Below are 26,611 nucleotides of genomic sequence, written 5' to 3' on the forward strand. Positions count from 1 at the left end.
GTGGTCTGGTTTGGGAGCCTAGAGTTCATGTCTCTAGGGCACGAGTACGACATGGTACTTCTCACACCCCGAACCCCACCTGTCGACGACGACGCCGCGCACCAGCAGCCCAGGCACAGGCGGCGCCCGGGCGGCCGCTCTCGCCGCGCTCGCCAGGCACGACGCGAGCAGGATCACCCCAAGGCCACGTGAACCTAGGGTGACTCGCCGCTCTCCGACAGTATCCCACAACCAGCTGTTGGCGCAAGGTCCCTGGTTGGGGACCTGTCTAGCCTAAGCCTGGACAAGGGAAAAACGCCGGTGGCACCCGACGACGCCCCGACATCAAGCTCCGCTCCACCACTCCCTGAAGAGCCAATTCCGGCGAAGCAAAGTCCGGCGACGGCACCATCCTCATACCCCTTTGGGTTGAGAAATGCCGCCACCTCTTATGCTTACGCTTACGCCGCCGCTCACAAGGATCCCTTAGAACGCCGCCAGTGCTTCACTCTCGACCTGGGCACCCACGCCGACTCCTTAGAGGAGGACGAGGCGTGGCCCGGAGTGGATTTCTCTGGACTCCACGACCCTAGGGCTGTGCGCTGTTTCCTGGCCGCAAGCAACTACTGCTTCGGCTACTCCGACTCCGACAACGAGGGCACCTACGACCCCGCTCGCGAGTGTTTCCACGTCGGGCTCAGGATGCCGAGGGCAGGCGAGGAAGACGAGGGGGCGGGTAGCCGTTCCCCGCTTCGCCCAGGTACAGGCGCCGCCACACCTCCGCGCATTGTCCTACCAGCAGCACGGAACGAGAACCCTGCTCTTGCGTGACCTCAACGTCCAGACCTGGAATAGCTCCGTGAGCTCCAGGCCAAGGTCGAACATGACCGACTCCTTCTACAGCAGCTTCGAGACTCTCTCGAATAGGAGCAGCGAGGTCGCGGCGAAGGCGGAGGAGCCCGACGAAGGGCCCGCGATGTACATCATCGCATCCACGACGATGAAGGGAGCGAGCAACCCCTAGTCTTCAATCGCGCCAGCCAGAATGTCGCGGCCGTGGCAATACTGGTCCGTGCGATGCCTGAGCCTTCTACCACGGAGGGGCGGCGGGTCCACGGTGAGCTCCGAGAGCTCCTAGAGACCGCCGCGGTTCAACAGGCCGAGAGTTCCGCCTCCCGACGGCACGGTGGCGTCTCGAACCTGCCCGCGGCACCACCTCAGCAAGACAGGGAAGCCTCGGCTCATCCCGAGCCCGCTCGAGCACCGATAGCCCACCGGGCCCCCGTGCTTCTGGACCACCTCGGCAACCGACGCGAGGTGCAGGGAGACCATGAGGTGGTCAGCAGGCGACGACGCCACGACAGCGAGGGGCCCGCTCGGGGCTACCACCCACACCGAGGCGGCCGCTATGACAGCGGGGAGGACCGTAGTCCTTCCCCTAAACCACCAGGCCCTTGGGTCTTCAGCAGGGCCATCCGCGCTGCTTTTTTCCCTGCCCGATTTCGGCAACCAGCCAATCTCGCGAAGTACAGCGGCGAGACCAACCCCGAACTCTGGCTTGCCGATTACCGCCTGGCCTGCCAGCTAGGTGGCGCGGATGATGACCTGCTCATCATCCGCAACCTCCCCTTGCTCTTGTCAGACTCGGCGCGAGCCTGGCTCGAGCACCTCCCTCCCTTACAAATCCACGACTGGCGCGACTTGGTTAGGGTCTTCGTCGGGAACTTTCAGGGCACATACGTGCGCCCTGGGAACTCCTGGGATCTTAAGAGCTGCCGCCAGAAGCCGGACGAGTCTCTTCGAGACTTCATCCGGTGCTTCTCCAAGCAGTGCACTGAGTTGCCCAGCGTCGGTGACTCAGAGATCGTCCAGGCTTTCCTCTCCAGTACCACTTGCCGAGACTTGGTTCGAGAGTTAGGTCGGAACGTGCCGCGCACCGCTGCCGCGCTCCTCGACATCGCTACCAACTTCGCATCGGGTGAGGAGGCTATCGGAGCCATCTTCCCCAACAGCGGCACCAAGGGTAAGCGGGGAGACGAGGCCCCCGAGCCCTCAGCCTCCCACCTCCCTAGGAGAAAGAAAAAGGGGCGCCTAGGGAAGCAGGAGGTCCTGGAGGCCGATCTGGTCGCGGCCGCAGAACGCAAGAATCCCCGAGGCCCCAAAGGCCCTAGGCCTTTCGACGACATGCTTAAGAAACCCTGCCCTTACCACCAAGGCCTGGTCAAGCACGCCCTCGAGGATTGCTCCATGCTGCGGCGTTACTACGCCAGGCTTGGGCTCCCCGACGACGACGCCAAGCAGAAGGGCGCCGGTGACCGGGACGAGGACAAGGACGACGGGTTCCCCGAGGTGCGCAACGCCTTCATGATCTTCGGTGGACCCTCGGCGTGCCTTACGGTGCGGCAGTGCAAGAGGGAACACTGAGAGGTCTTCTCAATCAAGGTGGCCACCCCCCAGTACCTCGACTGGTCTCAGGAGGCAATCACCTTCGATCGAGACGACCACCCTGACCATGTTCCAAACCCTGGACAATACCCACTGGTCGTCGACCCAATCATCGGCAACACCCGACTCTCCAAGGTGTTGATGGACGGAGGCAGCGGCCTCAATATCCTCTACGTCAACACCCTAGAGCTCTTGGAGATCGACCGGTCGAGGCTCCGAGGTGACGTCGCACCCTTCCACGGCATCGTGCTAGGGAAGCGCACACGACCCCTCGGGCGCATCAACCTTCCCATCTGCTTCAGCACTCCCTCCAACTACCGCAAAGAAGTCCTTACCTTTGAAGTAGTCGGGTTCGGGGGAGCCTACCACGCCATCCTGGGGCGGCCGTGCTACGCCAAGTTCATGGCAGTCCCCAACTATACCTACCTCAAGCTCAAGATGCTAGGCCCCAACGGTATCATCACGATTGAGTCCACGTACGAGCATGCATACGACTGCGATGTTGAGTGCATTGAGTACGCCAAGGCTCTTGCGGAGGCCGAGACCCTCATCGCCCACCTCGACCAACTCAGTGGCGAGGTGCCTGACTCCAAGAGTCGCGCAGGGGCGTTCGAGCCCGCGGAGGCCATCAAACTCGTCCCGGTCGACCCCGCCTGCCCCGACGACCGAGCGCTGAGGGTCGGCGCCACCCTCGACATCAAATAGGAAGCCGTGCTCATCGACTTTCTCCGTGCGAATGCTGACATATTCGCATGGAGTCCCTCGGACATGCCGGGCATACCGAAGGAGGTCGCCGAGCACGCCCTGGACATCCGGGCCGGATCTAGAGCGGCGAGGCAACGCCTGCGCCGCTTTGACGAGGAAAAGCGTAGGGCCATCGGTGAGGAGATACAGAAACTCTTGGCGGCCGGATTCATCAAAGAAGTGTCCCACCCAGAGTGGTTGGCCAACCCCGTGCCAGTCAAGAAGAAAAATGGGAAATGGAGGATGTGCGTAGACTACACCGGTTTGAACAAGGCCTGTCCAAAGGTCCCCTTTCCATTACCCCGAATCGATCAAATCGTTGATTCCACTGCAGGGTGCGAGACCCTGTCTTTCCTTGATGCGTATTCTGGTTACCACCAAATCAAGATGAAAGAGTCAGACCAGCTCGCAACTTCTTTCATCACACCATTCGGCATGTACTGCTACGTGACTATGCCTTTCAGCCTCAGAAATGTAGGTGCCACGTACCTGCGGTGCATGACCCAGGTCTTTGGTGACAACATTGGGTGGACTGTCGAGGCCTACGTAGATGACATCGTGGTCAAGACCAAAAAAGCCAAGGATCTCATCGACGACTTGAGGATAACCTTCAAATGCCTTAGAGAGAAAGGCATCAAGCTCAACCCCGAGAAGTGTGTTCGGGGTCCCCCGAGGCATGCTCTTGGGGTTCATAGTCTCGAAACGTGGCATTGAGGCCAACCCAGAGAAGGTCTCGGCCATAACTAGCATGGGGGCAATCAGAGACCTCAAGGGAGTACAGAGGGTCATGGGATGCCTTGCGGCCCTGAGCCGCTTCATCTCGCGCCTCGGTGAAAAAGGTTTGCCTCTGTACCGACTCGTGAGAAAATCCGAGCATTTTTCTTGGACCCCCGAGGCCGAAGAAGCCCTCGGCAGACTCAAAACGCTACTCACAAATCCTCCCATCCTGGTACCCCCAGCCAGGGACGAGGCCCTCTTACTCTACGTCACCGCAATGACCCAAGTGGTCAGCGCTGCCGTAGTGGTAGAGAGGCAGGAAGAGGGGCATGCTCTACCCACCCAACGTCCTATTTATTTCATCAGCGAGGTACTCTCCGAGACCAAAGCACGCTACCCCCACATCCAGAAGCTGGTCTACGCCGTGGTCCTGGCCCGGCGCAAATTACGTCACTACTTCGAGTCTCACCCAGTGACTGTGGTATCATCTTTCCCCCTGGGGGAGATAGTTCATAACCGGGAGGCCTTGGGCAGGATAGCCAAGTGGGCTGTCGAGTTGATGGGGGAAACCTTGACTTTCGCGCCTCGGAAAGCGATCAAGTCTCAGGTCTTGGCCGATTTCGCGGCTGAGTGGACAGACACCCAACTACCACCTGCTTAAATTCAGACGGAGTGCTAGACCCTGTATTTCGACGGGTCCCTGATGAAGACCGGGGCAGGCGCGGGTCTGCTCTTTATCTCGCCCCTCGGAGTACACATGCGCTACATGGTGTGGCTCCACTTTGCCGCCTCCAACAATGTGGCCGAGTACGAGGCCCTCCTCAACGGCTTGCAAGTCACCATCGAACTTGGGGCACGGCGTCTCGACGCCCGAGGCGACTCGCAACTCGTCGTGGATCAGGTGATGAAGGAGTCAAATTGCCTCGACCCCAAAATGGAAGCTTACTGCAAATTAGTACGTCGCCTAGAAGACAAGTTCAACGGCCTCGAACTAAACCACGTCGCGCGGAAGTACAACGAGGCCGCCGACGAGCTGGCAAAGATGGCCTCGGCATGGGCCCCGGTCTGCCTAAACGTCTTCGCCAGAGACCTCCACAAACCTTCCATTGACTACACCTCGACGACAGAGGAGGGCCCACCTGTGGGACCCACGACAAAGCTCGACGACCCTTTTGCTGCCAAGACCCCCTTGACCGAGCCCGAGGTCATGGAAGTCAACACCGAGCCTCCGCAGACTGATCAGGACACGGATTGGCGAATCCCGTTCCTCGATTGGCTTGATCGGGGGGAGCTTCCGGACGATAGGACCGAAGCACGATGGCTCGCGCGCCGAGCCAAGACCTACGTCCTCTACAATGACGAATTGTACAGACGAAGTCCCTCAGGTGTCCTCCAACGATGTATCACTGCCAAAACGGGCCGAGCCCTGCTTTGGGACTTGCACGCAGGCGCTTGCGGGCACCATGTGGCGCCTCGGACGCTCGTGGGGAACGCTTTCCGCCAAGGGTTCTACTGGCCGACGGCGGTCGCCGATGCTACCAAGCTAGTACGCTCCTACGAAGGATGCCAGTACTATGCTCGGTAGACACATCTCCTAGCCCTGGCCCTACAAACCATCCCCATCACGTGGCCGTTCGCCGTGTGGGGGCTCAACATGGTCGGGCCTCTGCAAAAGGCCCCCGGGGGCTACACCCATCTACTGGTATCAATCGACAAGTTCTCCAAATGGATCGAGGCTCGTCCGATCAATCAAATCAAATCCGAACAGGCAGTACTATTCTTCACTGACATTATCCACAGATTTGGAGTCCCCAACACCATCATCACCGACAACGGGACACAGTTCACCGGCAAAAAGTTCCTAACATTTTGTGATGACCACCACATCCGTGTGGCCTAGTCGGCCGTAGGACACCCAAGGACCAACGGCCAAGTAGAGCGTGCCAACGGCATGATCCTACAAGGCCTCAAGCCAAGGATTCACAACCGGTTGAAAAAGTTTGGCAAGAAATGGCTCGCCGAACTCCCATCGGTCATCTGGAGCCTAAGGAACACTCCAAGCCAAGCCATGGGGTTCTCGCCTTTCTTCTTGGTCTATGGGGCTGAGGCCATCCTCCCCACTGACTTGGAATATGGTTCCCCGAGGCTACAAGCCTATAACAAACAAAGTAACCGCACCACCCGAGAGGACGCCCTCGATCAACTGGAGGAAGCCCGAGACGTCGCGCTACTACACTCGGCCAAATACCAGCAGAGCCTACGGCATTATCAGGCCCGACGCATCCGAAGCCGAGACCTGAAGGTGGGTGACCTGGTGTTGTGGCTAGCACAGAGCAACAAGGGCCACCACAAGCTGACCCCGCCATGGGAAGGACCGTACATCATCGCCCAAGTACTGAAGCCCGGGACCTACAAGCTGGCCAACGAGAAGGGCGATGTCTTCACCAACGCTTGGAACATAGAACAGCTACATCGCTTTTATCCCTAAATTTCCAAGCATTGTATATGTCGTTTCTCGAAATACAATTAAAAAGCGTTCTTTAGTTGGTCTAATATCTCGAGAAACCCCCCAAGCCCATCATATGTCTCGGCAATACAGTAACATGACAAGGGAGGCTCGGCTCTGCCTCGGCAGAACCAAGCCTCCCTCGGGGGCTAGATGGGGGACTCCCCCTAGGTCCCACGCACCATTCTTCAGTCGTTTTTCGCAAAAATTCCTACGCCAAGACTCTAGCATGCTCTGACGAATCGGTTGTAAAAACCCCTCGGACCAAGGTCTGCTTCCTAAGTAAGAGGCCGGTAGAGTCGCGAGACGGCCTACGCCTCCGGGCTACGGCACTCCCTCACTACCTCTCGCCCAAGGGACGGCTTAGGCCCCAAGGGGGTGTTTTGCAAAGCGAAATTTGATCAGGAGCAACAGAGGGCAGAGGCTCGGAAACATGAGAAAAACAACTAAGAAACACAAATACTTCAAAAATAAAGGCCTCGATGGCCACAAGCGTTACAATACCAAAATAACTCCTACTCTATTTTTACATAGCCCCCAGGGCCCAGATCAAGGCTCAGGGCCTTCAGCACCGATAGATGGTAGGGGAGGAACCACCTCTTCGAAGAGCATCGCCAGCGCCGTGCCAGGGCCTTCCGCCGCCTCCATCAGCTTCGTGATCGCCGCGTCAGCCTCCTTGTCATCATCAGGCAGGACATACCCATCACTGATGGCCGGGAGGTCGACGCCGACGTAGTGAGAAGAGATGACGGCCATCGCGTGCTTGACACCCGTGTGCAGCGCTCCTCGGAGCCGCTCGCGCATCTGGTTGCTCAGCGCGATCAAACGGCTCCCTAGGGAGCTGCCTGACTGAACCCCTTCAACCTCCAAGGCCTCGCAGGCAGAAAGGGCAGCATGTTTCAGCGCCATGTGGTCCCCGATCTCGTTATTGAGCACCGTCTGCACCGCGCTGGAAGCCTCGGCTGCCCGAGTAACCTCCGCCTCTGACTCTGCATCATGGAGAACAGAGTAAGGTTCAGCGAGGGAAAAAACAACCTAAACTAGGAGAAGAAGCCCACGGAACTCACCCTTGGCCTTCAGCTCCCAGTGTCGGGTCTTGACCTGACAGGCCTCGGCTTTCTCCTTCCAGCGCAGGGCCTTGGCCCTGAAAGCCTCGGCCTCCTCCTTCAAGCGCTGGGCCTCGACCCGAGAAGCCTCAGCTGCCCTGGAAGCTTCACTCCCCAGCTCTGCGTCACACAAGGGAGTTAGGGAGCGAACATAAGGAAAAGAAAACAAAATGAGGGGACTGAAACTCACCCTCGACCGTCCCCCTCCAAACCACAGCCTCAGTTCACGAGGCCTCAGCCGCAGCAAGGGCCTCATCCAAGGCACCTTTCGTTAGCTGGTGCGCCCTCTGTTCTACCCCCAGCTACCCCACGAGAGCCACGGCCGAGGCCATAGCTTCAGTGGCTCGGCCCCTGAAGGCATCCCGATCGCTGACCGCGCGGGTGAGCTCCTCCTCCAACTCCTTGACCCGCGCCGCCAGAGGGGCGAGCTGCGTCTGGGCCATGGCCGCCTCGACCTTCGCGTTGGCACAACGAAGGCGGAGGTCCTCTACCTCTGCGCTCTGTGCCGACAGGAGCTTGTTGGCGCCAGCGAGAAGGCCCTTCTGCCACTGAAGCTGGTCCCAGACGCCCCTCTCCCACCGGAGAAAGACCGACTTCCCAAGGGACCGGGTCTCGAGCTCCTGAGGAAGCAGAACAGGGGTCATTGATTGTAACAAAACCAGAAAAGGACAACGTCGTGGGAGAAAGGAAAACGTGAACCTAGGCAACTCCGGGCAGGTCATCGGCCATCACGGACAGGGCCGTCCGTAGCGACCGCTCCGCCAGCCGGTGGTACTGCTCGAAGGTGCCCCAGCGCCCGCCCTCAGCTGTGTCCTCAAGGGCGAACAGAGGCTCCCCCTCAGGGTCGTCCCGGCTCCGCCACAGTACCCGCGGGTGATCCCACCCGCAAGGCTCGGGTCACACCCGCACGAGGGCAGAGCTTCCCTCGTCCAAGATCAGTGCCAGCTGTTCCACGGCACCAGCATCCTCGGCGTCGACCACCTCCCTCGCCCGGGAAGTATCATCGGAGGAGATCGGATAGACCTTCGTCTCCCGGGCGCTCTCTCGCAACAACGGCGGCCCCTGAACCAAGGGCACCACCAAGGCCTCCGCCGCCTTCATCTCTGCCTCCTAGACAGATGGCCTCGCTGCCATCACGACGGCCTTGGTGGTTTTGGGGGCTCCGGCCTCCGCCATCGTGGCCTCGGAGGACGCAGAAACACTGACCGCAGCCACTGCGGTCTCGGCAGTCTTGGACACCCTGGCCTCCGTCACCTCAGCCCCGGAGACCCCGGGGGCCTTGGCAACCAAGGGCACGCCGGCCCCATCCGACTCGTGAGCCTCGCCCTCATGGGGCGGAGGCACTCCCTCCCTCGTCTATGGAGGGGCCGCCTCGGCAGCCCCTCCTTGGGCAGCCGGCTCCTTCGGATCGACCCTCGCCGACGCCGCGCCGCGTTGGATAGCGGCTTGTGCCTCCGCCACCCAGTGGGTGGAGGAGCTGGGGCTCGCCTTGAGCGCCTTAAGGGGCGCCAAGGGATGCTCGTCTGTAGGCCGCTTCCGACTTAGGAAAAATAACCGACAGGGTCAGCGCGAGACCAAAAGGCGAACGGAAGGCACTATGACCCTGCCAAAAATACTCTTACCTTGAATGGGGCAGCAATCGCTTCGCCACGGCAAACCTCATCTGCAACGGCAGAGGCGGCGGCAGAGGCGTCGCCTCCGTGTCCATCGGTGCCGGTCGGTCCTCAATGGACCCCGGCGCCCCTTCGGTCCTCTACAGGGGCGGTGGCGTCGTCTCCACCGCCACTTGCTCCACCACGGCCACCGAGCCCACCGGGCTGATGGCCCGTTTGCCCAACGCCCGTGCCTCGGGCGTGTCGGCCTCGGCCCCGGAGCGGGCAACCGCCGGCCCCGGGTCCGCTTCTCCTCCTCCTCCCAGGGGTGCCGGGCTGCTTGCCGACGCCCTGGGCGCCACCTCCACTACGTTAGGAAGGTGGTCCAGGGGACCTCGCCCCACCTCGCCCCCGTCATCCCCGTCCGAGGCCTCCGTCGATAGTGACGTCGACGGGGATTCCTCCAACGGGAGACCATCCTTCCGTTGTTGACGGTGGCGCTTATCTAGCTTCTCGCGCGCGAGGATTTGCTTTGTGCGCTTCGCCGCCTTGGTGTCTTTCCGCTTTTTCTGCGCATCGCCGTACGCGCGGTTGATCGCCCGCTGCCTCGCGTCCTCGGGAACGGGCAGCGGAGATGAGCGTACATCCCTCATCCCCTGCAGGAACGACAGACGCGCATAAGGAAACAAGGGGTAAGGGGAGACTGAGGAGGCTTGGAGGCTACAGCGGCGCACGACTTACCAGCGAGAGGAACACCCACGACGGTCGCATAGCGATAGGGGTCAAGTTGCCACCCCTCAGCTTCGCCTCTACCGTCTCCCCCACCCGACGAAGAATTTCCTCGTCGGAAAGGGCGGAGGAGGACATCCGGGTGCCCTCAATGGGCTCACCCGACTTCATCTCGAACAGCTGCCGCCGCTGAGCCATCAGCGGCAGCACCCTCCAGCGGTGGAAGGCGGCCACGACTACAGCCGCGGTGAGACCGTGGCCCCGCAGCCTCGCCAGCCCCTCCAGAAGCGGCTACAGCCTGGGCTGGTCGTCCTTCGGGACGCCGTACTTCCATCTCTCCGAGCAACTCCCCACCATCCGCCCAGTGTAGGGGGAAGTCCTCCGTCGTCATTACGAAGGTAGAACCAACTCGTGTACCACCGGCGATTGGATGACGCGAGTTGGGCCGGGATGTAGAGGTGCAGGCGGTCCTGGCGCACTTGGAGAGTGCAGCCACTGGCCCTCGTCGCCTTCCTCTTACCCGACGTGCCCGTCGGCTTGGTAGTGTGCCCCGCCCGGAATAGGTGGAGCCACAACTCCCAATTGAGAGCAATCCCCAAATACCCCTCACAGATGGCAACAAAGATAGCCGCCTGAGCGATAGAGTTGGGATTCAAGTTGTGGAGCTCCACGCCATAGTAGTGCAGGAGCGCCCGCATGAACCGATCCGCCGGGACGCCGAGGCTGCGCTCGTGAAAGGAGACGAAGCTCACGACGTAGCCATCGCGAGGCCTTGGCTCTAGCTCGCCGTACGAAGCATCCACTCCAGCCTGGTGGGGTCTGTCACCGAGCGAAGGAGTCCACCGTCGACAAGCGACTGAAGCATCTCCTCGGTGACGTCCGACGGATCCCAAGGGTCCGCCTCGACAACGACGATGTCGCCGGCCATGGGTGTAATGGAGGAATCGGGTGCGGCGGTGAGTTTTTCTCTCTCTCCCATGCTCTCGCTTTGTTCTCGCTTTCTCCCTAGGCTCGCTCTTCTCTCCTCTTCTTCCCGGCACCCGCTGCTCTAGCGACGGCTCGACGGAGGCAGTGCTAATGCAGGCAAGGTAAGACGAGGAGGGGCGAGACTCTTTGGGTATTTATGCAGGGAGGAGGCGAAACGAACTGACGACGAAATCAGGGAAGTTCCCCCCCCCCCCGATCCGGCGCAGTTAACCACGAGCCGATTTCGCCGGCCCACGCGCCCACGTCTCCCTCATTAAATGCGAGAACAGTTACGTCCCATCCACCACGTCACGCTCGGCCACTACGGCAGCAGGCGTCGTTTTGTCTCCCTAGGAAACCACCTCAAAAGGCGCGCCACCCGTTGCCGAGCCAATAGGGAAGATATCCCCCACGGCCTATTCCTTTTGTATGAAGGAACCAGGCTCTAAGCCTATTACGATCCAGGGGTTCGAAGGCTGGGCCCCAAAAGGTTTCGACAGCCACCCTAGGATAACAAAGTCAGGGATGACCGCGAGCGAGCCTATACGGGGCCGAGGCCCAAGCCAGCAAAATGCTTGGGACGCCCAATGTCGTGTCCGAGACCGGCAGGAAAGTCTCCGAATGGGATCCCACCGTAGGGAGGCACCGAGCCACCGAGGCCCAGCGAACGGCCTCGGCACCCACTAGAGAAATCCTCTGGTACTCTTGGAGTGTGTCTCTGGACCACTAGCCGTCCCCTAGCGAACGGGGTTCGGGCCTCCACTCGGACTACCCGATAACAGCTCACCGGAAGTGCCACCGCTCGTGCCCATCGAGGGTAGCGAGGCACATTCCACCCCTCCTTCTGAGCGAAAAGGAAGCGTGAGGGTCGCACAAAAAGTCAGGGGAGCTCCTGACGGCCCTCTCACCTTGTGCAGAGGCTAGGGGGCTCTTCCTGCAAATACGCCGAGACCCCACGACCCGGGCTCGCACCCAAAGGGGCCTCGGCAAACAAACCCTCACGTGTGAGGGGCGTATAAAAAGCCAGGGGAACTCCCGACGGCCCTCTCGCTCCACGCAGAGGCTAGGGGCTCTTCCTGCAACCTTGCCGAGACCAGAATGGGCTCAACAAACAAACCCTCCGTCCGAACGAAAAGGATATGTGAGGATCGGATGAAAAGGTTAGGGGACCCCCGACAGCCCTCTTGCTCTAGGCGGAGGCTCAGGGGCTCCTCTTGCACCCAAGACGAAGACAAACAGTTCAAGACTACGCTAGAGGTTTCATTACAAACACGATAAAGGACACCGAGCCCGTTACGGTCTAGGGGTTCGAAGGCTGGGCCTCCAAGAGGTTTCAACAGCCGCCTCAGGGCAACAGAGTCAGGGACGACTTCGGGGCGAGCCTACAAATAGCCGAGGCCCGAGCGAGCAATCGCTCGGGGCGTCCTAAGTCGTGTCCGAGACCGGCAGGGAAGTCTTCGAATGGGATCCCACCGTAGGGAGGCACCGAGCCATCGAGGCCCAGCGAATGGCCTCGGCACCCACTAGAGAAACCCTCTGGTACTCTTGGAGTGCGTCTCTGGACCACTAGCCGTCCCCTAGCGAACGGGGTACGGGCCTCCACTCGGACTCACCCGATAACAGCTCACCGGAAGTGCCCACGCTCGTGCCCATTGAGGGTAGCCTGGCACATTCCACCCCTTCTTCCGAGCGAAAAGGAAGCGTGAGGGTCGTACCCAAAGTCAGGGGGACCCCTGACGGACCTTTCGCTCCGTGCGGAGGCTAGAGGGCTTTTTCCTGCAGCCTCGCCGAGACCCCCGCAACCCGAACTTGCACTTATGGGCTCGGCAAATGCGATAAGAACTACTTGCTCAAACGCGAAAATGAAAAAAGCCCCTGGAGGAGTAACTCCACTCCTCCAGGGCCTCGGGGGCTACACCCGGCGGGTGCGCTCGCGCGCACCCATCGGAACCTCAAGAAACAAAACCCAATTCCTACGGGGGCAGGTATAAACCAAGCCTCGGCAAACCCTCAGGGAGAGTGCGCGCACTCCCCCGGAGGCTCGGGGGCTGCTGTCGGGTACCTTAGAACGGGGTACCCCGAGCGAACATCAAAGGGGTCGCTTAAGTCCCATCGAAAAACAAAGCTAGAAGGTAAGCCGTGGGCCCCTCACCCGCCACGACCGAGCCCACCAGGCCCTCCGCCTCGCCTCGAGCCTCGCGCAGGAGGTCTCGGCGTCCTGACGCAATCTCCGCCTCGCGCGAGGCTCTCCACGGAAGGCCTCGGCAGGGAACACGCTCTCCACCTCGCGCGAGGCTCTCCACGGAAGGCCTCGACAGGGGGTGCATTCTCCGTCTCGCGCGAGGCCTCATTCTCCGTGTCGCTCGAGGCCGGTTCATCCGCGACCCGTCGCCCCCCGCCTTGGCCGACCCTCCCGACAGCGCGTCATGTCTCATTAATACTTCAACCACTCCCGCAATCTCAGCCGGACGATGGCTCGACGCCACAGAATGGCCGACGGGACCTGAGGTCGCATCAGCACCATACCGGCTGGGACAGGGCACGGCGGGGATTACCAGCCACTGTGTTCTGACGCTGTGCTCACGATCAGCGCCATACCGGCTGGGACAGAGCACGGCGGGGATTACCGGCCACTGTGTTCTGACGCTGTGCCCACGATCAGCGCCCACACTACACTGTGTCCCGCGATCCCCGCCTCGAAAACAACATCGCACGGACAACTTGGCCCGGGTCATCACCGCCTCCAAGCCGATGCACCAGATCAGCCGCCCACTCAGGGCCTCGGCACTGTGCACCAAGGTCTCGTCTATCTTGGGGTTCGTGCCCGTCGAGACCCCCCACTGCAGTGCAGCCTCGGCACCGACCAAGCCTCAGCCTCGCGCACAGTCCGTCCACAGCGGCTTGCACGTCCACCGCCGCACCCACTCCGAGGCAGTCCCGGGGCTCCCACGACGCACAGGATCGGATGGGACTAGCACGCCGCCCCAGTGCTCCAAGGACGGACCACTCCGACGACCACGCCGCCATAGGAACAGGCCACAGGGCTCGGACATGCCGCCCCTGTTGGCACGACGCCGCATAGTTAACACATGTACTGTCCTTGTCCTCCCTTCAACTATAAAAGGAGATGACTTGGGCCATTTAGAAGAGGGGGAGGAGAACACCTGGTAGCTCACACACATACACATCCCAACCGCCTGAGAGCAACGTCTCAAGCAGCCCATACGACACCTCGCCGAGACCTGGGATTAGCTCCCTCTCTCACTGTGCTTGTAACCCCCTACTACTAGCACTTCGATGCAAGGAATACAAGATCGATCTCTCAGACTGGACGTAGGGCATCGATTGCCTGAACCAGTATAAACCTTGTGTCTCTTTGCATCACCATCCGAGATTAGGAGCACGCAGTTCAAACTCACTAGTTGGTAGAAGACCCCCGGTCCGAAACACCGACACTATGGTACAACAGTTTCAGTAAATCTGACATGCAGAGCTACTGAACTAGGCAATCTGTTCAAGAATTTCGGAATCAGATCATTACTGGTACAAAGTTGGCATCCCTTAAAATACATTTACATCGCTATTCACCTGAGCCACTGAATGTCGGAATTGTGCAGCAATAGCGTACAAGCTTCGGAAGAGAGCACTGAGGCAAGCAAATATTTACCTTTTGTTTTTTATGTTTCCATTTACAGAGCAATACTTTTTCAGGCGCCCGATATTACTTGGGTGATGAATATGCACAGCAAGAACTCCTGGCACCCGGCATCAAGTTTTCTCTTCCATGAAGGTGAAGTTACTCTGGAGCCACTTGACATGAACCTCCAGCCCGGCATCCCGGAGGCTTCTCAGGACGCTCATGTACAGCCTCCGGTCCAGCTTTGTCCCGTTCATGTCCTTGAGCAGCTCGATGAGCTCGTTGAACCTGCTGCTCTTGGAGAGCACCCCAACCATGAGGCCAGCCATGACCTTGTCCACCTTCCCTCCGGTCTCCCTGTACTCCTGGTACAGCTCCAAGCACCGGTTCAGCTCCCCCGCCCGGTTGTTCGCCAGGATGATGGCCGTGTAGCTGATCCGGTCAGGCCGGACCTTGCGCCGCATCATCTCCTTCCAGATCTTCTCGGCCTGCTTCGAGTTCCCTAGCCTGCCGTGCATGTCGAGCAGGGCGTTGTACACGAAGACGTTGGGCCCGCACCCGTTCTGCTTCATCAGGGCCAGCAGCCTCATGGCCTCCGAGGCTCTCCTGATCTTGCCATACATGGAGATCATGTTGCCATAGGCGACCACACACTTGTCGAAGCCTCGCTCGATCATCTCTGAGAAGACGGCCTCTGCTCTGTCGCTGCGCCCAAGCCGGCAGTACACGTTGATGACTGATGCGTAGGTGACCTGGCCAGGTTCACACCCTATGGAGACCAGCTTGTCATATGCTCTGATGGCTGGTTTCAGGCCTCTCCTCTTCACGAAGCCACTGATGATGGTACAGAGGATGCAGTCCGTGACCCTCAGGCCGATCTGCCTCATGTCCTTCGCGACCTCTATTGTTGACTCAACCAGACCAGCCTCGGCGTGCATGATGGTCAGCTTCAAGAACATGTCGGGGTCTCCGAGCATCTTGCTGTGCCACGCTTCGTGGTACAGGTCCTCCGCCGCCGCCTTTTCTCGAGCGTCTGCCAGCGCGCCGATGACGGAGGAGTAGATGGCGGCGTCGGGCGAGAGCCCATCCGCTTCCATCTCGCGCAGGCACCGCAGAGAATCCAGGGCTCTGCCGGCCTTTCCCATCGCGTCGCAGACGATGGCATACGTCTCCACGCAGGTGTCGGAGGGGTACCACTTGTGGGACCTGTACAGCTTGAACAGCGAGGCCACCATGTCCGGCTCGCCCAGCGCGCCGCACGCCGCCATCACGGCGCGGTAGGCGTCGGCGTTCAGCTGCAGGCGAGCCACCCTCGCCCGCCCGTACAGCAGCACCGTGCTCGAGTACATGTGCAGCCTGTTGTACGCCTGCATGGCCGCGCTGAAGGCCATGGCAGCGGCGGCTCCCTTCTTGGCTTCGACGGCTCCGAGCACGGCGTCGGCGAGGCCGAACCTCCTCGCCCTGACGCAGCAGGCGACGAGGCGCGCGCACGTCCGCTTCTCCGGAAGCACGCCGTAGGACCTGAAGTCCTCGACCAGCAGCTCCAGCGAGCCCCACTGCTTGTCCCTGAGCAGCTGCAGGGTCAGCGCGTTGGCCGTCTTCTTCTCCAGCCGGAACTCCGGCTGCAGCAGCGCCCTCCTGTAGCCCTCAAAGGCCAGCTGCTCGGTCTGCGGGTCGCCGCAGAGGCCTCGGATGAACTTGTTGGATATCCCCAGCTTTGGGGCCGCGTCCGGCAGTGGCGACACCGGCGTCGCCGGCACGGTCTTGAACTCATCGGCGGGCAGGTTCTTGGGCTCGAGGAGAGGAGCACAGGACCTGGAGCAGTGGAGCACAAAGGACCGCCTGATCGTCCACGGGGAGGCGTGGGATTGCGGCGGCGTTCTTCGCGACGGATGGAGAGGCGGAATCGGGGGCCAATCTGAGTAGCATTTGGCCATCACTCTGGAGGAGGAAGAAGAACTAGAGGCTGGAAGGGAGCTTGCTGTTTACGCCCGTTCACTCTGGAGGGGCACCTTATGTCTGCTGGTCCCTCTTGGTTGAAACGTTCTGTTATGCTTATGCATGGGTAGGGTGTGGCCACGTGGGTTCAGACAGAAAGCTTCAGGAGAGCCATTGGAAATTCAAAAACCATTGTTACGTGGAGTCGCAGTTACCCTGCAAGTGTAAGGAGCACGGTTTTTGAGCGAAATACGGTGAAAAATCGCCTGCCTCATTTGGATTCTGGAGACGCTCGCTCGATCCGCGTAGCTCGAGCACGGAGGACAGCCACCAGTAAACAAACTTTTTTCTTTTAGAGTACCGGTAAACAAACTTGTGACGCCACAGAGCAAGCAGGGGAAGAGATCTAAACTGTTGGGAGGCGAAACTGGACTGAAAGACATTCGAAAGCAACCAACAGCTTTGTCTTCGTACCAAACTATCACCCGTGGGCCGTGTGGTACTGGCTGCTGCATTTTTGCTCAAGGAAACCAACTTCTTTTGAGAGCCATAGGTCAGTAGGGCCGGCAATGTTGTGGTTACCTACCAACCAAAAGAAAAGGTGGAAACATAATATCCAGAAGCACGGAATTCAGCTTTGTTTTGAGTTTTGACCACATAATATCCAAAAAATTCAGGTCACATGATATCTTTGCAGTTTTCAGGCCTGCCTTTTGCGTACTGCCAATTGAACTTGCGCACAGCAATGCACACATTTGTGCGGTAGAGGTTGCTCTGCAGGACAGTCAGTCCAAGACACGATGCAGCTTGTTGATAGTTCTTATGCCCACGTGGAGTAGATTCAGCAGTGTCATATTTTTATCCTCGAGAATACTATGGTCAAGACTTTAATGAATATGATTCTTAATTGTATCTCAATTAACAAGCAAAGGTCTAACAGAGGTTAATGGTAAAAAGGGTAGTACGACACAGAGGGATACAAACTAAATAAAATATATCAAGTAGTGGCGTAGCACAGCTGGATGACAACGAGTGAGTATAATTTTTTTTATTTATCTTCTCCATTAAAATGGGACAACTCCATGATAAAACTTAGGGGGCGTTTGGAACAAAGGATTTTTGAAGGAAAATCGTAGGAACTAAAACCAAAGGAAAGGAAGTTGACTGGAGTGTTTGGAACACAGGAAGAATCGATTCCTTTCCTCCATTTTACTGTAGTTGGATGCTCATTTCACAGGAAATAAAAAGTCTACCGGGATCTCTTGGTTTCCTTTCCTTTGCGTATGCCCGATGCACTGCCCGTGAAGAAAACAGGAAAGAAGGGAGCGTACCGTAGTCTATCAGGTTGTCAGTGACCCAAACATTTCAGCTAAGCAAGTGAAGAAGCATGTTGCTATTTTTTTTCTTTTGCCCTTTGGTATCCACCAAAGATTCCTATAATTCTAATTCCTGTGTTCCAAACACCACCTTCTATATGTTTCCTGCGTTTTTCCTATCCTCTGTTTTGTCATGTCATCTCCATCCTATTCCTGTGTTTTTTCCTTTCCTATGTTTTCGATTCCTCCGTTCTAAACAAGCCCTTAGGAGGGGGGAGAGGGCCAAAGTCTTTAGCAATCTAGTTAAACTTACATCTATCAGTTCACGTCATTAGACTTTGTAATAGCAGAAATTGATGACAACGGTGTTAGACTAGTTTAACGGAAACGTGGTGGAATACGTCAACCGCCCGGATTGCCACCACCCGCCGGCTGCCAATACGATTCAGGGGCAGGGTGCAATCTCGGGTAAACAACAATATAAACACCATGCTTACACTGTTGAATACTAACCCCATGCTAGAACTAGAGCATTCGACGCAAACATATATCCATGCTAGAACACAAGAGTGAATAAGTTAAACTAATACTTGGTTACACTACTAAGGTCTAAAATAGAAGGTGATGCAACTAGGATGAAGTAGATTTCAAAAGATAAAATTGACTCAAAGGCAAATAGTGAAGATAAATATATTGAAGCTCAAAGTCTTACAAAGAAAAAAAGATACAATTGTTATACTAGACTCCAAATACTCTTTGGGAACCTGAGGCAAGTTCAACTCACTTTAACTTCCAACTAAACTCACTTTAACGTCCAACTAAAGTAGCCTAACTACTACTAAGTAAAGTGGATAGCTTGTAGCTAAATTCTCCTTGGTGTGTCTTGAGAAATGGCTCCACACTCCTATTTACAGTGATATAGGAGTAGGAGCGTACTTGTAGGAGTGAGTGGCGAGTCTGCTGGGATACGCCATAGGTCGCCTTAGTTGCCCAACGCTCTAGATTGCCTCCCGATGGAGGTTGACAACTAAGGAGCTCGATGACGGTGGATTGGGCACTAAGGTAGGGTCGGTTTACCCTATGCATGGTCGAACAACCTCCCCGGTGCTTCCCTGGCCATCCATCTTTTTGTGTGCATAGTTGGGACGCCTTGGATGATCTCGTGGGTGTTGGTTGGACAAATATGTGTGTAGCAGAACCGCCTAATCTAATCTCTCTCAGGAGTACTTGTCTTCCATTAGACACTAAGTATTCAAGGGAGGACACTAAATTACGCAGTTCCGTCGGGCACACCCCAAGGGAGAACCCGAAAATTCACATTTTTCCATCAGGATCACAAATGAGAGAATAAAGCTTACAACGTTCTTAAGTCATTTCTTACATCACTTTCCATGCAACATCAGAGTATAATATTTATGGTTTATGACAGCGGAATATAACCATGTTATCAGAGTTTCAGCGAAAATAAAATCATTTACTAACAAGTTAAACATTAAAATGATGGTCCGTTATATACATCGTAACAAGTTATAAGTTTTTCCATTGTAAAATATTTTGGGTGGAAGTTTCAAATAAACTCTATGTCCGCAACGTAAAGAAAATTCTCGCTGAGCCCAACAGGAGGTTTCCACACACAAGGGTCAGCTCCACATGTTCCTGTCACCTGCAACAGGGTAGAACAAACCCTGAGTACTCAATTATACTCCGCAAGACTTACTCGTAAGGAGTAAAGAAAAGACTCCAAGGGTATGCAAGGCTATCTGGCTTGTGGGTTTATTGCATATGCAGGAGCATTACTAAACGTGCGTCCTTATATTCAATTTTATTAGTAGTCATCATTAGTTCATTAACTAACCATTCTATGTAAGAACCTGTGTTACTTTCAAACAGGCGGTAAGCAATCAGGACCATTTTACCATCTTTTATCTTTCAATTCTTACTATGGTGCTAGATTATACATAAGTTGTACCGGATTACCCGACGATTCACGAATCAATGTGCCCAGCTAGGTACCCCGAAACACACGCCCTGCTTGTACCCCAGGCACAAGCAGGACTAACCCATCACTCTCCTGTCAAGGGGTCTAGGTCCCCGTCCAAACTTGGACTCCAAGCCCCCACACCTGAGTCCTGAACTCAGTGTGGTGCTTAGACCTCCACCATCCCCACCTCCAATCAGCCGGTCCGGAAAGAGCCAGAACCCATGACAAGAGAGCAACGAGCCTTCGCTGCTCCCATAAACAAGTATGTGCTCAGGATAATAAGTCTGTGACCTGACTAGAATCCAATGCAATGACCGATCCTTAACCGACACAGGCGAGACAAGTGCAATCCGAGCCTCGCTCGAATGCCTGACCAAGTCCAGATCCAAAATACCATTTCGCTCGGTCTCTAATTATCATTTGTATATATTCCATGTGATAGTAATATAATAACAACAATAATGTCTTTCCTATCTCTCGCGAGTGATAGGTAATCACTCGACTTCTACCGGAGTCCTGTAGCATAGCAATCTACATGATCCTGTCATACTAGTAAGACTCATAGGATAAGGATATATATATGCAAGTTGGTTTCATTCAACTCCTTAAACTTAATGCACAAGCATAAAATAAAATGCAGAATAATAGGGGTTATGCACCTGGGCTTGCCTGGGTAAGATATAACCAAAAGTTAGCATTCCATTATGGTGACACGATCATCAAGGCACCATCTACTTCCATTACTCCCGATGACTCCGCGATCCAACATCGCTCCTATCATGAAATACGTGGATGCAACGCAGGGACGTAAATAATCAACGACATCCGTAACTCTAAAATACGATTACGTCTCGCAAGCTAACGAGCTAGCTCTAATGACTAACATACTAAGCCATGTATCCACGTGGTCAAGTGAGGCTCGTTTCCGGAAAATGTTTTTGTTCTACAAACCCCTAACTAATTTTTGACATTTAATTGATTAAATATATATTTTTGTACTAGGGCTCCTTTAGTTACCTTAACGAACTAATTCCTATAGAGCTACAAAAATTACAGTGAGCACCTAATAATGTTAGGAATCTACTGTAAAAATTTCAGGGCTAGTACTACTACCAATTCATCACAATAATTCCTACAAGTTCATGTTTTACCCATTTTAAGTGCTTCAAATTAATTAGTCTACTCTTGAAAATTCTATGAAACTAAGTGAACAAAATACATTAGCAGATAGGTCATGATTTTAGGAACCTAACAAAATTGGTTTCACTATTTTTGGACATCTACACAAATTTATCTTGAATTTACAAATTTACCTTAGAAACTAATTTGGAAAACGCTTTAGAAAAAGAAAAGGCCGATGGCCAACTATTCGGCCCAGCAACCTAAATGGCCCACGACGGGGAGCCCGCGCATGTAGCAGGCTGGCCCAACAAGCCCACAACGCGAGCGCTCTTGCGCATTTTGCGAAAGAGCCCCTGACCTAGCGAGTTATTATACGGAGCACTTGTGCACTATTCTGCAAGAGACGCGCTTAGCAGCTAAGCCCTCGAACTATCCTGTCTTCACCATGAGACGGTCCCTGATGCCATCGCGTTCGCTGGCACGGCGACCTATGGCAAACCACGGTCGTGCCAAGCAATAGGGGCCCGCTCTAGACAAACTAAAGGGCCGACCACCATCAATGATCCAGACGATGACGGTTGGAAGCGGTGGAGCATTGGGAGGCGCCCTAGGGTATGCTGCTACTGTGGGCGGTGGATCACGGTGATGGCGCAGCCGTCCGATGAACCTACACGCTCTTCGGAAGGGTAGAGGTAGCGGGGAAGCATCAGTAGCTCACCGGGATTCACGCTATGGTGCTGGTTAAGGCGGATGAGTGCCGAGGTGGCCTAGCCTCATGCGAGCTGGCGGGGCAGTGGTGCTCAGGGCAGATACCGACACGTCAGCTCACCACCGGCGGCATCCTAGGCGGAGCTAAGGTGAGCACCGACATAAGAGTATCAAGATGAGCCTATATCCGGATTGAATCGAACTAAAACCAAGCGTAACGCCTTACCCCCAACGTGCCATCCCACGACGGCGGGATGATCGGCGGTGAGGAAAACCCAAAATTGGCCACCAAAAGACCATGGCTAACCTCAACGAGAATGGGACATTCAGCTAACTTCCTATTCTACTCACCGACGCGAGGAATTGGACTAGAAAGCTTTGAGCTATAGATTATGAAGGGAATGGCGCACCACCGCTGCTACGTCGTGGCCCGTGGCCTCGATTTAGCGTGGACCGACCAAGACATGACAAGGACACAACCGTGCGGGCACATGGCCGTGCGAGCGGTAGCAGAGACGTGTCAGCTAATGAGGGGATAAGGGCAGGAATAGGACAAGAAAAGGCATCGGCACCGCACCCGGGTGACAAAGGCGCGTGGACGTCCGGACAACGATGGTGAGATGGCAACACTAGGAGACAGCCGAGACAAACGGTGACTCGGCAGGTTGGTAAAATGAGTGGCGCAACGGAAGCCATGACGGCCAGGCGACGACTGTCATGGTGCCGACATGGTCCTGCTCATGGCTTGGTTGGTAGCGCCCTCGCGGGAGCAGCACCGTAGAAATGCCCGAGCCCACGGGAGACGGCTGGGCCAACACAACCTGACGTGCGGCCAGTAGCCAGCAAGAACGGCCCACGAGGCAGCGACCAGGCAGCGGCGGCATGCTCACGCGGTGACCGCGGGCTCAGGCCAAAGCAGAGTGAGTGGTGACGTGCACGAGTTTTAAAGCGAATAAAAAACTATTAACTAACTCGACTAAAGTTTAACCAATTACTCTAACCCGAAGCCGGCGCTATAGCGAAGCAAATCCCACGTTCCGAGAGTGACTATAGAGGAAGATCAACGAGTGCCAAGATCAGTTCGTCACTGAAACTTTGGTTCGTGAACAGAGCACCAACCACATGCTCACAGCGCGTTCTTACAAAATTCGGCATTTTTTTTGCATGAGCATCGTAACTCTAACGTAACCATGACCTGCACCACGTTCTAGTATACACCTAATGCAACCAATCATGCAATAACATAGATATATTGCTTAATCATTTTTGTTGAGTTTTAAATGCAAAAATGACATTGTCTACGATTCTTTTCCGACTTAGACAGAGTAAGGGCTTAGTTAGAACTAACAACCTTTAGCGCTTTTGCCTTAATTTTGAAAGGGTCTAAACCTTGCTGGATTCAACTAACAATTGTACCACGACCTAGCCCATACTACATGCTAACTCTTAGAAACATAATATCCAAGCACTTCCTAATTAGTTTGTCCAATATAATTTGTCAAAGAAGGATACTTTTAAGCATAAGCTCAAGTGCTTGTTGTCAACGAAAACGACCCTTCCAAATTCCAAGTTTGATTTTTGTTGAACTTCCCAAATTACTAACTAATAGTATTTATTCTCCAAAAATTAATGTTGCATTTCCATCTACCATACTTACACTCTAAACTTTATTCAAGTGCTACATACAAATTATATTTAATTTTTGCTTATAAAAATGGCGTCCGTGACAATGTTTAGAATTACTTATTCTACTCTTCGCGTTAGGATTTTTCATTAACACATATAGGCATTTACGTAACTAACTCACTATATTTATAGATCTATCCCTCAGACCATAATCTTAGTGCTTAGTGAGCTCGTAACACCAGAGGTGTTACAATGTGTTTCTTTGACATGCGGATGTAGGTCCATGGATCCAAGTGACAATCATCTCAGTCTTCGGAAATGAATTGAAGTTGATCGAACACATATGATAGCTTATGAGTGTGTTTTCTAGTGCTGGACTAAGATTGAGCCTGGTTGGGCTCGGGGCACAGTCACCTGATCCATGGTTGGGTTGGCCGACCCCCTATGTGCTCATTTCTGCTCATTTTCATTGTGTATATCGCTGCATACAAATACTCTCCATATACACGTGGAACCTTATTGGTTGAAATAAAATTGCACATAAGTTTTGGTGTAATCCCCATTTATTCAAGAATTCAATGGTGGAATCTATGCTATAGTGACCATCAACACACTCAATTGTAGAGAAGTCTCGATGCACTTATATAGCAGACACATAAAACAGTTTAACCAAAAACTCCAATATAACATTTCAAGAATTCTCAGAATTATAAATGATGTGATATCAAATACAAGCAAAATATAATGTGCTTGGTTTCTAGCATCTATCTAAAATTTACAAAAAATAGAAATCCCTAGATTCTTCATTTTGGATAACAAAATCTATACCAAATAAAATTAAATAGCTAAAATTTCAGTCCGTTTGTTTTCGTCCACCTCCCCTTAACTAACTTTGTGAATGTGAAAATTGTCCTTGTTTGTCTTTCTATAGCTCTACTATTTTATATGATAGCTTCTTAAAATAACCTTTATAACTCTAATCCCCAATAGAACACTCCGATCATGAGTAAGCTAAATAGGAATTCTAATCCAAATGTTAATTCAAATAAAAGAATAAAAGTACCCTAATAATATACTACGAAGAGCTTTTTTGGTTAGCTCCTTTTTTTTTACCTTTTTCTGTCTATTTTTTGTTTCCTTTTGGTTTTCGGTAATGCTACTTACCAGACGTCCGACACGTTGAACACAGCTCCTCCACTCATCCGCTCTCTATTAAAAAAACCTCCACTGTGCTTATCCTCCACTCATCCGCTGGCTCGCTTGCCTCTCGCCCCCTCCATCGCGTGCGCCGCCCACTCCCTCCATGACCCACAGCGGCGCCCTCACCCACCCCGGAGCGCCCCCTATCCCACTGCGTGGCCATGGCTGCCTCCGTGGCCTGCGGCGCCGCACGCCCTTACCCACCCTGGCAAGTCCTTCCACCACCCCAGCGGCGCCCCTCGCCCCACCCCAACGTCCTCCCTCACCCCTACATCCTCCCCACTGGGAGCCCCCAACGCCAGTAGATTCGACGGCCCTCTCCCCTACACCGGCGAGATTCATGGAGCACGAGCAAGATCCTTTAGAGGTGGCACGGCGGTGTTGTAGGGAGTCGGTGGCTCTCCCCCACTCAGGCACGACGCCCTCCCCACCCCGGTGGCACCTTCTCTCACGGCGACGATCATGCTTCCCCCACCCTAGCGGCCATGGCGCTCCCAGCGCCAGACTATCTATCTCTCTCTCCTCCTATGTTGCATATGTATGTTTCAAGTGTTTCAGGCGTTTCAGATGTATATTGCATTTGTTTCATATGGATGTTGCAAAAGTAGATCGGGGGATGTTGCATATGTTACAATTATTCGAGTATTTCAGATGTTTAAGAGGTATGTTTCATCTGTGTTTTCTGGACGCATGTTGCAAGTGTGTCTATCTGGATGTTGCATATGTTTCACACATAGGTTGCATGTGTTTTATTTGGATGTTGTGTATGGTTGCAGTGGTTTTCAAGTGTGTTTTAGTTGTTTTTTCCATGTGTTTTAGAAGCATGTTTCAAGTATTTCAATTGCCTTCAGACGTATGTTGCAACTGTTGTATATGGGATGTTTCAAAAGTAGATCGGGTGTTGCATCTCTCCTCCCCACCTTCTGTTGCATCATCTCTCTCGGAGTCGGCAGGGTATCCATATGACACCGCGGTCGGGTCCTTTCGAATAGGAGGCGCCACGCACCCTTTGTAACACCCTCGGTGTTATGCCCTAAACAAACTACTAAATCATGTCATGAGCATCATGTTTATGTAATAATGTCATGACCATGCGCTATTGCAAACCTTAGCCAATGGTGTCCATTAGAGGCATCAAACCAAGCCAAGAGTAGGCCTTAGATGGTGTGCCAACACTATTCACATGCAGCGAAGGCATCAGACCATGCGCTATTGCAAACCCTAGCCAATGGTGTTCATCATAGGCATCAAACCAAGCCAGGAGTAGGCCTTAGATGGTGTGCCAACACTATTCACATGCAGCGAAGGCATTAGACCAAGGGAGCAGCAGCGTCAAAACATCAAGAGTAGCGTCTGATGGCTTCCACTAAGGTCCAGAAAGGATTTTTGGGCATCAGACCGATCCGAGGACCAGCGTTGGACCATACTCTGTGGGGCTAAAATGTCAGTGATTCAACGGTTAGCAACAACTAGTTAATGGCTAGTGGCCTAGCGCAAGACAGGGCGTCGGACCCTGATAGAATTGGTTGGACGACCATCATTGGACGGTCCGACGGTGTGTAGAAAATTGTGCCAAGTTCCAAACGGATATATAGTTCTCTCTTAGGGGCTATAAATATGACCCCAACCGACCATTTGGTAAAAGTTGGAGTGTGCTAAAGATATAGGAGTGTTGAGACACCCCACCAAGTGCTCTGACCACCACCAGTGATTAAGAGAAGATTTGATGATTAGTGTAGGTGCTTTGCGAAGTGCTTAGGATAGTTAGACCCACTTAATCACGCTTGCTCTAGGTTTAGGCCTAGTATTTAGTGAGGTTTGCATACCTCAAAAAGCTCATTGCTTGTGTACGCACCATTGTTGTACACCGGAGGGGCTTGCAGTCTTGTGAGACCACACAAACTGTGTTTTGTGGTGTGTCCGCCATCGTGTACCAGAGCAAAAAAGGCCCACAACGGTTTGGTCGAAAGCTCGATAGTGAAGATGGCTGGGAGCGGTCCGGGAGAGGCTTGTCGGAGACCCACTTGCACGTGGTGAAGGCCCAGAGCTATCCATGGAGTTACCCGACCGGAATCTTGGCCCTTGTGAGAGGCTCCAACAAGGACTATGGAGAAGCTTGCTCGCTTATTGATATCTCGGTAAAAATACTAGAGTCGTCGAACAGGAGCTCGTGTACTTATTAGGTTGTGTGCTTTATCTTCCTAGCTTAGTTGATAGGCTAATTGATAGGATTGGAACCTAAGTTGTATAACTCTTTTATGGTAGAGATAGCAACACACATAGCAAAACATTAGTTGCA

At 54.5% G+C, this 26,611-nt stretch overlaps 1 protein-coding gene across 1 annotated transcript; it reads right to left on the reverse strand.

The window, feature by feature from the left end:
* Positions 1-14,261: 14,261 nt before the first annotated feature.
* On the reverse strand, positions 14,262-16,430 carry LOC136493351 (pentatricopeptide repeat-containing protein At5g13770, chloroplastic-like). Its single transcript, XM_066489428.1, has one exon. The coding sequence runs from the start codon at positions 16,356-16,358 to the stop codon at positions 14,553-14,555; it is 1,806 nt and encodes a 601-aa protein (XP_066345525.1). The 5' UTR covers positions 16,359-16,430; the 3' UTR covers positions 14,262-14,552.
* Positions 16,431-26,611: the final 10,181 nt, after the last annotated feature.

Source organism: Miscanthus floridulus, chromosome 11, assembly GCF_019320115.1.
Source record: "Miscanthus floridulus cultivar M001 chromosome 11, ASM1932011v1, whole genome shotgun sequence".
Taxonomy (NCBI): Eukaryota; Viridiplantae; Streptophyta; class Magnoliopsida; order Poales; family Poaceae; genus Miscanthus; species Miscanthus floridulus.

Excerpts from the sequence above, each read along its gene's own strand:
- LOC136493351 (XM_066489428.1), bottom strand. The coding sequence starts at position 16,358 with ATGGCCAAATGCTACTCAGATTGGCCCCCGATTCCGCCTCTCCATCCG.